At 40.5% G+C, this 14,631-nt stretch overlaps 1 protein-coding gene across 9 annotated transcripts in view; it reads left to right on the top strand.

The window, feature by feature from the left end:
* Window positions 1-14,631, top strand: part of LOC136864227 (tRNA-queuosine alpha-mannosyltransferase) — a 277,090-nt gene that overhangs the window by 158,475 nt on the left and 103,984 nt on the right. For 8 of the 9 annotated variants that reach the window (XM_067140954.2, XM_067140955.2, XM_067140949.2 and 5 more), the window contains one exon: window positions 10,684-10,851. The exons of the other annotated variant lie outside the window; for it this stretch is intronic. In XM_067140954.2, coding sequence (XP_066997055.2) covers window positions 10,684-10,851 — 168 coding nt within the window. The remainder of the gene's footprint in view (window positions 1-10,683; window positions 10,852-14,631) is intronic. 9 annotated transcript variants of the gene reach the window in all.

The raw sequence follows: 14,631 nt of genomic DNA, 5'->3' as shown, positions 1-14,631 counted from the left end.
GTAACCATCCGGTTTCGTTTCACTTCAGTTTCTTTAGTAAGCGGATTTAAGATGTGCGAGTTATTAGTCCACAGCACCCGAGCTTGGTGGTGGGGCTGCCACCTGAGCCTCCCAGCCTGCTGTTTTCTGTAGGGGTTGTCTCGCTTAGCCTTTGAAGATCCCTCTTCACCACAAGGCAGTGGTTATCCCCCATTTCTTCAACTCCAGTTGAAAACGGTTGCCTAGTCTGCCAGATTATTGTTCCAAAGCTCTCCTCCTCTGCCGCATCTGCCATTAAGGACTTTAGCAGAGCCCCGTTAGCTGTCACTTTTCAGGGTTCCTGAGTGGCCTTCACAGGTACCATAGCGGTTCTGGGGCACACAAAGTCCCCGCTGTACATCACCCCTACAGGCAATGCCCTACTTCATGCCGTTGCTCACATCCCATGACGTGGACGAGGGGTTGGGTTCACAATGTCAGTATAACAATATGATTAATTTAGTTTGCATAGCCAGTCATGATGTATTATATTTGTGCAATTCCATGCATGTAACAACTGTGGATTAACTGGACTTTGTGTTTCACACCATCTTTGTGTTTGTGTTACTTTAGGATTCAAGATTGACAATACGCTAACATGCCGCGTCACCAGATTCGTAGCCTTTTTATTCACTAATTTTAACCTTTCAAGCGGTAATGATGAAATAAATCATCATAGCCGCATGGCTTCCTAAGTGGCCATCACAGAATATTCGGTCATCACATTGTAAATGTCCTTCGGCGATGGGTATGACGACTTATTCCGTTGTAGGATCCGAGATCACTTTCCTTTGTACGTGTGTGTTAGTTTCGAGCGTTGCCTACAGCAGCACTCTTCTAAAGCCACGCGACCGGGCGAAATGCTTTCACTCCATGCCCAGCTGGCTGCCAGCCAGTACCGGCCACCAGGCTGCTGAGAATGGTAGATAGTGCATTATGACAGGTTCAAGCGGAGCTTGGAAACGTCTGCGAGAAGAAGAACTGTTTGATTTATTACACTGTGACAATTTGGAGAGTGATGTGTCATATGATAGTGAGACCAGTATTGAAATGTCAGGATATAGCGAGTGCAATAGTGAAAGCGACTCAAGTGAACGTGACGGTGGTACTGGCGGTGATATTCTGCTCGGTGTATGGACAAAGGTAGGATCTGAATGGCTGAGATTTACATTTACGGTGTAACCTGGACTAAATGTAGAAACTGAAGATATAAATAATCCGCTAGAATATTTTCAATTGTGTATAATTCCTGAATTGGCGGAACGAATAAGTCAGGAAAGCAACTGGTGTGCTCAACAGTTTTCAGAAAGCACACCAACCTTGAAGCTATATTCGGGAGTGAATCAGTGGACTGACACCAATAAAAATGAAATTATGACTTTACTTGAATTCTTTCTCTTGCAAGGCAACAAGAGCTACTTTTCTCCTAGACAGATATTAGAGACCCTAATATTTTTGGAGCTGTTCTTTGAAAGAAGATTTCATCTTCTTTGCAAATTCTTACACTTTGTCGACAACGAAGCATATGATGAAGCCACATGTGGTCTGAAGAAACTCTACAAATTGAAACCTATTCTGGACCATTTGAAAAGCAGATTCTGAAGTGTGTACACACCCAAGAGCGATGCGTCCATAGATAAGTCTCTTATCTTATTGTAGGTTTCCCGTTGCTTTCCTCACTGAGCCAGATTCTCTTTCCTCGCCCTTGGCACTGTAATCATTTCAATAACGTGAAAGTGAGACTTTTTTTTTAACCTGATGAAAATACCTGACCAATTAAAAGTATATCACCGTAAGTTCCCGTTGCTTTCCTCAGTGAGCCAGACTCCTCGCCCTTCATACTATGATCATTTTTGACAGCTTGATACATATTCTGTACTTCCTGAACCTGATAAAAATACTATACTACACAAGAGTATCTCACTATATGTTACTTCCCAGTATCTTATGGAAAATATGCCACTGTGTTAGTAGCTACTCAAAAGAAATATATCACTTGAAAGGTTAATGTGTCCCTACCATATTTCCGATGATTTTATGTGTGACTGAAGATGTCCCATAAGAGGACGAAACATGCGTTACCAATATAGTTTAATGTTGTCTTGGGCCGATGACCTTCGATGTTAGGCCCCTTTAAAGAACAAGCAACAAGCAAGCAATGTTGTCTTATTAAAAATGACAAATACAGTATTGTAAAGGTGGATTTAAAATTTTCACAAGTTGATTGAAGGTTATGTTAAACACACAACATTATCATCATTATTACACTGACTGACAGAGCAAATGCAACACCAAGAAGGAGTGGTCAGAACTTTATGCCAATTGCAGGGTAGACTGACGTCACTGAGGTATGCTCATGATGTGAAATGCGCCGCTGTGCTGCGCACGTAGCGAACGATAAATGGGACACGGCGTTGGCGAATGGCCCACTTCGTACCGTGATTTCTCAGCTGACAGTCATTGTAGAACGTGTTGTCGTGTGCCACAGGACACGTGTATAGCTAAGAATGCCAGGCCGCCATCAACGGAGGCATTTCCAGCAGACAGACGACTTTACGAGGGGTATGGTGATCGGGCTGAGAAGGGCAGGTTGGTCGCTTCGTCAAATCGCAGCCGATACCCATAGGGATGTGTCCATGGTGCAGCGCCTGTGGCGAAGATGGTTGGCGCAGGGACATGTGGCACGTGCGAGGGGTCCAGGCGCAGCCCGAGTGACGTCAGCACGCGAGGATCGGCGCATCCGCCGCCAAGCGGTGGCAGCCCCGCACACCACGTCAACCGCCATTCTTCAGCATGTGCAAGACACCCTGGCTGTTCCAATATCGACCAGAACAATTTCCCGTCGATTGGTTGAAGGAGGCCTGCACTCCCGGCGTCCGCTCAGAAGACTACCATTGACTCCACAGCATAGACGTGCACGCCTGGCATGGTGCCGGGCTAGAGCGACTTGGATGAGGGAATGGCGGAACGTCGTGTTCTCCGATGAGTCACGCTTCTGTTCTGTCAGTGATAGTCACCGCAGACGAGTGTGGCGTCGGCGTGGAGAAAGGTCAAATGCGGCAGTAACTGTGGAGCGCCCTACCGCTAGACAACACGGCATCACGGTTTGGGGCGCTATTGCGTATGATTCCATGTCACCTCTAGTGCGTATTCAAGGCACGTTAAATGTCCACCGCTACGTGCAGCATGTGCTGCGACCGGTGGCACTCCCGTACCTTCAGGGGCTGCCCAATGCTCTGTTTCAGCAGGATAATGCCCGGCCACACACTGCTCGCATCTCCCAACAGGCTCTACGAGGTGTACAGATGCTTCCGTGGCCAGCGTACTCTCCGGATCCCTCACCAATCGAACACGTGTGGGATCTCATTGGACGCCGTTTGCAAAATCTGCCCCAGCCTCGTACGGACGACCAACTGTGGCAAATGGTTGACAGAGAATGGAGAACCATCCCTCAGGACACCATCCGCACTCTTATTGACTCTGTACCTCGACGTGTCTCTGCGTGCATCACCGCTCGCGGTGGTCCTACATCCTACTGAGTCGATGCCGTGCGCATTGTGTAACCTGCATATCGGTTTGAAATAAACATCAATTATTTGTCCGTGCCGTTTCTGTTTTTTCCCCAACTTTCATCCCTTTCGAACTACTCCTTCTTGGTGTTGCATTTGCTCTGTCAGTCAGTGTATTTTAGACTCAAGAAAGTATGTGAATTTTGAAATAATTTATGAACTTCAATTATTGGGTTAGATTTTTGACCTTTAATAAATAAGAATATTTAAAATCCTTGATCATCATTATCAATGTCCCACGCCAGTCGTCCGGGTGTGGTTAACAAGCCTCCTGTACTCCTTTCTGTCCTTCCCCTTTTCCTGCTCCATTACTTCCACAACCTCCAGTCCAGGTTCTCTAATGTCCTTCCAAATCTGACCCATCCACCTTCTTCTTGGTCTTCAAACTGGTCTCTTTCCTTCAACTTCTCTTTCCAATTCCCTTCTGCCACCTGTTCCTTTCCCATTCTTTTTACATGTCCGAACCATCTCAGTCTTGCTTTCTGTATGTTTTGTACTAACGGTTCCATATTTAGCTGTTCTCTGCTTGTAATATTTTGAATTCTATCTCTTCTTGTCTTTTTAACTGATGTTCTTAAAAATTTCATTTCTACTGCTTGGATCTTACTATCTTGTCTCTTATTAGTTACCAGCGTTTCTAGTCCGTATGTTATAATTGGTATGAAATACTGTTTATATAATGTTAATTTTGTTCTCTTAGGTACTTTGTCATCCTATAAAAGCTCTCTGACTTGATGATAAAATGTTGTACCTTTACTTAGACTGTTATTAATTTCAGGGTTGATTTCATTCTCTGACTTGATGATAAAATGTTGTACCTTTACTTAGACTGTTATTAATTTCAGGGTTGATTTCATTATTTCCCTTAATAATGCTACCCAGATATGTAAACTGTTCTACATTCTCTAACCATTCTCCGTCTATGTTCACTTGGCTTCTCTTTTTCTCTTTTCCACAGTGCATGACTACAGTTTTCTTTTTACTAATTACCATTCCAAACTCCTTCAGATTTTCATTCCAAATGTCCAGTCTCCTTTGTACTTCCTTTTCTCCCTTTCCCCAAATCACCAAATCATCTGCAAATACCAAAGCATTCACTTCATCACTGCTGATATTCTGTTTCACACGTTTTATGATTTCATCCATCAGTATCATAAACAATAATGGTGACAGTGCACTTCCTTGCTTGAGACCTTTTTTTCTATAAAATGTTTCAGAGTCACCACTCTCCACTTGTACACCGCTTTATTTTTATCTTGTAAAAAAATGTATCATAAAATTATTGTATGTGAATTTTGAAATAACTTATGAACTTCAATTATTGGATTGATCCTTGGTATTACAATAAGTTCCTTTTCAGCAATATTTTTTCTGATTTGTGTGACATCCTTGCATTGCAATTTGTCTGTATTAGGTATCCTGGAAAGGGAAGTGTCACACCATTTATGCTGAAACCTACCTTGAAACTTTGATGACATAATCAGTGTGCTATGAGAGGACCACAGGCAAAAGATTAGCTGCTTGTTTCTACTGTAACTGGGCGAGCTAGCTGTGCGGTCAGGGGCACGTGGCTGTGAGCTTGCATCCGGGAGATAGTGGGTTTGAATCCCACTGTCGGCAGCCCTGAAGATGGTTTTCCATGGTTTCCCATTTTCACACCGGGCAGATGCTGGTGCTGTACCTTAATTAAGGGCACGGCTACTTCCTTCCAACTCCTAGGTCTTTCCTATCCCATCGTCACTGTAAGACCTGTCTGTGTCGGTGTGACGTAAAGCAACTAGCAAAAAAAGAAGCATTCATTGCTCGCTGCTGCCATCTGATCTTCATTCTATGAACTGCCCTTCTATGGGTTATCAAGGTTTCAGTTTCAGGTTTCTCCTGCATCCACCTCTTCGCATCAAGTTTTGATGTTACAAAGTCTTTCCTCTACAGTGACAACTCCATTAAGTAAGTATTATACAGAATTAGATGAAAAAATATATGTACACACACAGTCATCAATGATCTGCATTTAGGGCTGTCTTCCAGGTGGAAAATTGGCTATCAATTGTTTGCCGAGCCTTTTCTTAAATTATTTCAAAGAACTTGGAAATTTCATTGTATTCACAGTTTTCTGATTCATCATTGTTTTAGTTAGGTTATTGCGTCTGTCAGCTCACTTACTGTCCATGTATACCAGTGATCTCGTGATTCGATGATTGAAGTCTTGTGCAGTGATGAATATTCGAACTGAGAGAATACTGAGCAGTTTTTTCCCAATATAAAATGCATAATTTTGAGTCGTCATAGGGTGGGTTAGAGAAATGAGTTGATTAATCATCAAACGTCAACTAAGTTTTAATGCTGTATGTATGTTAGGTATTCTGCCCGAAGGCTGGTTTGATCCTCCACAGATCTGCCAATAGGCGTCACTGAAGAGGCGTGCTAGGGAAATGAGGAGTGAAGTAGTTTCCCGTTGCTTTCCTCATTGAGCCAGAAGTTGCTATTGCATATCAGTCTGCCAAGCCCACTGAAATGCATGCACCAACCGACCCTATGAGCGATATTTTCACACCATTCATAACAGGGACTGGCTGCATAAAGGATTGTATTACTAGCATCACACATACCTCAGTCATTTCATATTGTCAAAGCCAAGGATGAGCCTGAGACAGGTCAATAAAAGTAACAAATTTATTCTAGCCCATACCAGAAGACATAGTGCACTGTAAACACTACATCTTGCCAGCAAAGGCATTTTATAATGCTAAGATTCATTAAACTAATAAATTACGCTGAGATTCATTAAACTAATAAATAACCGAATAGCCTACCTTCTTCCTAGCTACTTTGGAATTATGTTTTGAATCCCTATTTAACACTGCAAATAAATCCAACTATTATTTAAACCTCCCTGTAGGAAGAGGACAGTGAATGCAAGTGGGCATTGTTTTCAAATGAGCTGAGAGCGAAAGTCCGTTATAGCGTACGATTCTTTCAGTGAGCTGTGGCTCTTTATGTCTCGTTCACAGCAGGAGTTCGGCTTGCTGCCAATGTCCATGTGTGTTGTGTCACACTGATCCGTAAATGCTTCACTTAGCACGGTTTACTGCAATTCAGCTGAATCATGTGCTGTGAGCTTGCCATTGCTGCGATTCGATTCACTCAGACAGTTTAATGAATTGGTACACTGCTTCAAATCATACACTCAGTAGCTAACACTACTGAAATCGAAGCTGGAATCGCATGTGGCCAGATGGTAAAGGTTGAATAACCTTGACCCTCTGGTGAGCTGTGTAGAATAGGTGGGAAGCTCTCTCATGTCCTATGTTACCAATGAAGTATAAACAAGAAACAGAATTGACTAGTATCAGTTGTATGATGAAAAACTTCATTGTTATCTTAGATGTGAAGCTTCCACAATATGTAGAGTTATATTGTTCTTGTTCCAGGTTGAACCCTATCGTTTTCTGTATATTTCGTACAGTTTGCTAACGTTTCGATTAACGCCTAGGAGACTGATTACCTGAAATCGAGTAGGGGTATTTCAGTTGCCTTGACAAAGAATACTGCAATGTATTCAAAACATCGGCAAACTGTACGAAATGTACAGAAAACAACAGCATGGTTTAACCTCGAAGAAGAAAAATATAACTTTATTATTCTTGTCGCTGTGCACTACAAGTAAGTAATCCTTCGTTACACTGTTCTCCACATTGTTTCCTTTGTTGTTTCAAGACAATATTTGACTGGTACTACAAATTCAAGAGGTAATTCTGTTGTGTATTTGCTTGCAAACCGAGAATACTTTATCATATCTCGGAATCATGGAAATTGAAAATAGGTATTGGATTGCAATTTAAATGTGATGTTCCAGTGGATAACTTGGGTGTGAATATTGTTGTGAGACACTATTTTTCTGATTAACAGCAGTACAGGGTTTTCTACTGCCAGAAAAATAACTTATTAAGAAGTTGGATGTCTTACGTAGTACCAGGAAGAATCTGGAACTGTTTGATAGTCGTGCTGGGAAGAATACCTTCAATACAAATTGTGTCATAGTACTTGACTCAAAAAGCAGAGTACATTTTTCTTCATACTGTACAATGGGGAGAAGGCTTCTTAAAACTAGGGTTACCAGACGTCCCTGTTTTCTGGAGATAGTCCCTGGATTTCACTTCTTGTTCCCAGAGGAAATGTGTCCCTGGAATATCTCTGGATTTAATAATTTGTCTCCAAAAATCCTGAGATTATTTATGCTCCAAAGGCCTTCATTGTCTGTGATGAGATGCCTGCCCTATAATGTACCCATTGCACAGATCCATATCTGGTGAGATATAGGGTTTACAGTGCACTATGTCTTTACGTATATATTTATTTATTTGTCTATCTATCAGGATTTCCAGTGTTCATCATCGGTATGATTTTACATGAACAATATTAATCTATAAATATTCAGCTCATTACTTCGGACTTGTAGAATGTATGGTGTCCCTCAGTATGCTGTCTGATTGCGATCTCTTTAATCTAAACTTTGCAAATCATGTGCAATGTACCTTTTTGCTACAAGTGAATGTCGATTCCTCAGCGTATAACTTTCATTCAGTTTCTAGCAGTTAGTGGTATCTGTGGGCACATGGTACACCTGCATGGTGGTGAATGTTATTATGTAAGTTTATAGAGTTTTAAAATATCTAAAAAAAATGAAAGTGTTAAATTGTTGAACAAGTTTTCTTTTCTCCATAGAGGTGTAAATTAATCTATTGCCATTTGTTCTTTATGCCGAACAACCTTTAATGTCAGGAACGGTGGAAAATCCACTGCTTGTCAAGCCTTGCAAAAGGTCACGTGGCAGGGGCGCGGTCGGATGTATAATAGTGGACAGTGCTCAAGGGTACAGAGGTTTGAATCTCATGGAATTTTTTTTTATTGCCTGGGACATGACAAGGTTGCATACTTAATAATTTCCACAGAATAATTTTTTTATTTGGCCCTGTAAAGGGCTGTTGGTATCATGGCATAGGGTATGTAGCTGTTTTGGATGAGGATGAGGGGGTGATGGTCTGCAGCCGGCTAGAACACAATCACCCAGTTAGTTACATCGTACGTTTTCCAAGCTCGTACGACACAGTTAGGGCAAAGTGTCCCCCATTGGAACGATAATAACATGCGATGGCAGGCCTGAGATGTGACAAGGATGAATACTTTATAGTTTCCATGGACTGAATTATTTATTTGGCCCTGAAAAGGGCTGCTGGCAGTGCAGCATGTTGTATAGTGCTGGGTTGGAAAAGGCTACAAAATATGAGACAGGATTTCTGATACTTACATTGTTTAACACAGCACCTGCTCGAACTGACAGCTTTCATGGTTATATATATGTATATTATAAGGACCGTCTGGCATGTTGCAACTTTTCCGGTGTAATGGATCCGCATGCCTCTGTGATGAGGTGTCTAACGTGGCTAGGATTGCAGGCTCCTGTGTATACACTGGTTGTTTTACATGGTTCCAAAGGAAAAAATCTAGTGGCGTAAGATCAGACAAACTGGCGGGCCAGGGGACAGGTCCTCCCCTACCTATCCATTTTATCAGGATACGTCACATGGAGATGGTTCCAAATGACCACCGCCACATATGTTGGAGCTCTGTCATGTTGAAACCACATCCTGCAGCAGTCTAGGAGCGCCACGTGTTCCAACAACGTTGGTAGTTCGTCTTGGAGAAAATGCAGATAGTGTTCTCCCATCAGATGGCCTTCAGAGAAATGGGGACCAATGATGTGATCATCCATGATGCCACACCATATGTTCGTGCCCCGTTGTACCTGGAAAGCTGCCAGTCGTACCCAAAGGGGATTATCCACACTCCAGTAGTGCACATTATGGTGATTAATGGTTCCATAGTTGTGGAGCTCCATCATGATCATGGAGGTACATACCTACCTGCTATCAATATGGCAGTGATTCAGATTGACATCTCCAGAGTCCGGATAAAGTTCATACGTACCTGCCATCGCATGTTATCATCGTTCTAATTTAACGCACTTTGCCCTACCTGTGTCCTACAAAGCTTGGAGTATGTATGATGTTCATAGCTGGTTGCATGTTTCCTAGCCACTGACCATCACATCCTCATCCAGCCCAGGTCCATACCCAATGCCACAATACCAACTGCCCTTTACAGAGACAAATAAAGAAATCACACTGGAAACTATTAAATGTGTAACCTGCCCACTTGCTTGGGGATTCAAACCTCCATACCCTCAAGCACTATCCACTATCACATGTATGATCATGCCCCTGCCAAGTGAGTTATTGTGAGGCTTGCCATGCAGCGGTCAGTTCCCAGCCTATACAATAGGCTACTTGTTCCTGGTCTTTGTGTACCCCTCCTGGTTATAAGGTACATGTTCTTCGTAACTGTGCTCCTTTCACAGGTTCATTCTTGGTACCCAGAATGAATTAATAGTGGTGCTCATGATTCCTGCTGTCTTCTAGCCTGTAAGCACCCATCTAGTTATATTACCCTAGTTTAGGGAGAGGGACTGATGTATTTCAGAATTGCAATAAATATAGTGGATTTAATAAAACTACTGTAGATTACAAGGGGCGGTGGACCACCCTATATCTATTTTCAGTCCAAACATGAACCACTTTATTTCCTTTCCTTTTGTACTTATCTTTCCTGAAGATCAAAAACACCTTTATTCCAGAAATAACCCATCGCAAACTCAACAATAATAACAGGATTTATGTCATCTTGCTCTGTGGTACTCATAAATGTTGTGCTGTCTTAAACAACTTTCAAAATCATACTGCATAGTGACTCACTAGTCATTCACTTGTATTACTGATCATGACTTATGGTTTTTAAAAACCTCTAGTGACTAGTATCACTTTCCTATTGCTTACATGGATAATTCAGGTATATATTTCAGTGCCTTGCAGTGAAAACAGGCAGCTAATTTTTTGTGTATGGTCTTCTTGTAGCACAAATGTTATACACCAAAGTTTCAAGGTAGGTTTTGACATGAAGGGTGTTACGCTTCCATTGCAAGTCTCTTCTACCCTGTCCAACAAAATGGAATTTTTAAAATTATATTACATTGTTCTAGGATTCTCTTTGCTAGTAGTGTGTTGAATCTCGCTGAACTGGTAGCACTGCGGCCAGATCTGTCGTCGCTGAAGAAAATTATCTATTTCCATGAAAATCAATTGGTATATCCTATTCGACAAGGAAAGAATAGAGATTTTCAATACGGGTATAATCAGATTTTATCATGGTAAGTTATCTCATAAAATTTATTTTATAATAGCCAAGTGAAGTTCTTTATGTTTGAACTGTGAAAATATATTCTTCTCCATCGAGATATTTCCAAAAGGATGTGTGCATTTGATGCACTGTTTTAAAATAATGAAAGTACAGACAGGAGCTCACGGATGAATCCCATACAGAGTTTCCAACAATGTTAAAAATGTGGTTATCTATCTTGAAGTTTATGCTTTTTTAAATGGCAACATGATTATTGACTTAAAGGAAGAAAACTATATTCGAATTACTGTGGTATTTTGTGAATGATCTTGGTGAAAATAATGTATGAGTTGTCGTAATTTGAATCTTCAAGTATTGTCTGGTCTGTCTGTGCTGTCTATTAGAGTATATGTGCCTACCTCTGCCATAAGTGTACATTTACTAGTTTTGTTCTAAATGACAGCATAAGCTACTACACATACTCCTAGTCTTCCACGCAAAGATCAGTGTTCATTTTATTGCATTCAGAATAAATGTGAGTACAGGCAGTGGCAGCTTGTGAATTCTGTACCGAAAGGGGCTGTAAAAGTTATTAATTCTTACCCCTTTTATCACATTTACAAAAAAATGAAATAAAGAATTGACAGTTAAATAATAACACGATGAAAAATAAGATGAATTAAATATTATAGTTATAGCAAATACCTTATTTTATTTGTTTGTCGAGGTTCATTCTCCTCTTTTTCTCTGAGAAGTGATCAATTCTACGTTTATTGAAGTCAAGAGCGAACAACAGTTGTTTCTCTGTGGAGCACATTGCTGACATTAAGTATGGCTTCTTTTAGAGTATTGCTGGTGTATGACTTCATTCTTTGCAGTGTTGAAAAGTACATTTCTCTTTCTGATGTCATGGAAATTGGGCATATGATGTGCAAAAGTTCCACTGACTTAAGCAGTAGTACTTGTAGGTTATCTTCTTAATTGCATGTGAGAAGGGTTACAGCCTCTAATGGATTTTGAAAATCATTTCTACTGTATAAGACTGTTAATCCCTTAAGTGGGGTGCTCGGTACATTCCGGCTCGCTCCCAGGTGGGGAGCGATTTCCGTGGTTGAAGAATATATTTAATTACTTGCTTAAAAACTTTCTTAGACTAAAACAAATATTTATTTGAATAAAGTCTATTTAATTGTTTTAAAATACTATTATTTTAATGCTTGAATACTTTGTGCAAGAACATACTAAGTGCTTTCACACTGTGATATTGAGCTTGTTCTTATCTTCGTAATAGCAAAACTCTGGTTTTCGTTTATACAGAATCTTATGCCTAAATATTTTAAGCAGTTTAATAACAATCTATGCCTGGAAAGAACTTTTTTGTACATGTAAATTGTAGATCTATAAAGTTTACATGCACTTACAAGATTGAGAAAGGAATAAATTTTAATACTCATGAAATTTTCTGTTTTGTTGGTTAGTACTTTTGAGCTATCCAATTTGTATACCTGAAGTTCATAACTGACACATATGGACTATATACACTACACCACAATCCACTGACAGTGGACACTGACACAATCCAGTGACAATCTGGACACACAAAGATTGCATCTCACCATTCCTTCTAGGAAGCACACATCACACACCTCTTGCTTTCTTGCTTCTTTTTCCTGACTTAGAAGGGGGGATTCATTTCAGGGAAATGCATAACCATGAATCCTGTGGCTGGATCTGGAGGATGTATGTGTACGATTCACATGGAACATGCCACCTGAGCAGTTAATCCTGTTTAATTCCTTTCAGACATTTTAGTGGAAAAAAGTAAGCATTACAGGATGATGATTTGTGGGCCAGGATAAACAAAATGTTTGAATTTAGTGGTGATTATAGTGATCTTAATGAAGTAAACTCTGCTGAAGGGTATTTGGGAGTGGTGGGAATTTACCTGGAACAAGTACTGCAGGCTCAAATGTACAGGTTTTTTTTTTTGCTAGTTGCTTTACGTCACACCGACACAGATAGGTCTTATGGCGACGATGGGACGGGAAAGGGCTAGGAATTGGGAGGAAGCGGCCATGGCCTTAATTAAGGTACAGCCCCAGCATTTGCCTGGTGTGAAAATGGGAAACCACGGAAAACCATTTTCAGGGCTGCCGACAGTGGGGTTCGAACCTACTATCTCCCGAATACAGGATACTGGCCGCACTTAAGCAACTGCAGCTATCGAGCTCGGTGTACAGGGTTTGAGTCCAGCTGATATAAATGAGAAGCAGTTCCAAAATAGAAAACACATGTTCGATTCCAGTTCAAGTAGTGATTATGACAGTAGTGACGATAATACTGATAATATTCCAACCAGTATAACTTCATCAACCTGGACTGAAAATGGACAAAGAAGTTCCCACTTTGATCCAAAATTCCATCAAGGTATAAAGGGAGAGTTTTTAGGGAAAACAAAACCAAGCAAAATATCTAAATTATTTTTTGATAATGAGATATGCCAGAATATAACTGAACAGGCAAATCTTTATGCCCAGCTTAGTAAAATGAAACAAAGAAGTCTAGACCAAGACCAGGTCTTGACAAATAAGGACGAAATAAAGCTCTTACAGGCAGATTAGAAAGAAATCATCAATTGTGACTGTATTATGGAACACATGCATATGATAATAAATGCGGTAAACGCACACTCCTGTCATGAAGGAAGAATTCAAGACTGAGGATAATAAATTAGGTCACAGTTCTAATGTGTCATCAGAGAGGTCTTGTTAGTGTCATATCTCCCTAAATCCTTTCTACAGCAATATTATTGAATGTAACCAAGGGACGATAAGGCGACGAGGTATTGCTTCAGCGCGAGGCTATTAGGCTCTAGGCCATTCTTGCTCAGAGGTAAATTGCGTTCTTTATAATGCAACCTGTGGATGACACATTGGTATTGGAAGAACATAGTTGAAAAAAGTCACATCAGAGGACAGACAAATCCAGAACCTTCTGCTGAAAAGGAAATAAACTTACCCAGGCAGGCAGCTGAGAAAAAAAAAAAAAGTAGAATCAGCAGATATGTCCGCGTACAGACCAAACAACTTGTAGCCATGGATCTCACCACATCGCCCACAGAATATGTTAATTCATGTCTCAATTGAATTTGATTTAATTCAAATAACTTAATGGTGATCTCAGGTTCTCCTTGTGTTTGGGGAGCAAACTAGACTGAAATATCTTGGGAACCGGCAAATGGTTACTGAACATAAAATGGTCCTCAATACCATTCAAAATTATGTTACAGGCTTCCTTAGCTATGATAATCCTAGTTATGTCAAATTGAGCCTGCTTTTGTCTCTGACCAGCAGATGCAGCATGCAGGGATGTTAATGTCTTTTCCTGGATATTTGCTCATATTTAGTTTCTCTATACCAGTACATATTGCACTATTAATGGCTGTCACAGTGAAATTACTGGGCCAATACAAAGCTAATAAATCTTTCATTTATTTTGCCATCATTTTTTACTGGATAACAAGCACAAGGTGGAATGTGTAGCAGTGCCAATCATTACATCCACTTCATTCACAAGGTTTTCAGTTTGAGATATTCCATTACAAATAAATTGGTGACATACTGATAATTGAGTTTTAACAAATAATTTTATGTTGTTTTAGAGAGACCAAAAAAATACTGTGTTCTTTTAGTTTCTCGTCTAATTCATCCTGTAAGTTAACCTGCATCCCCCATGTCTACTACTAATAAGAGCCTGTAACTTACAAACTTCCGTTCACTTTTAGCAGGTTGGTTAAGCATTTACAGAAATT

The sequence above is a fragment of the Anabrus simplex genome, chromosome 2, assembly GCF_040414725.1.
Source record: "Anabrus simplex isolate iqAnaSimp1 chromosome 2, ASM4041472v1, whole genome shotgun sequence".
Classification (NCBI taxonomy): domain Eukaryota; kingdom Metazoa; phylum Arthropoda; class Insecta; order Orthoptera; family Tettigoniidae; genus Anabrus; species Anabrus simplex.
The sequence above is the reverse complement of the archived record's forward strand: the minus strand, read 5'-3'. Positions and strand labels throughout refer to the sequence as shown.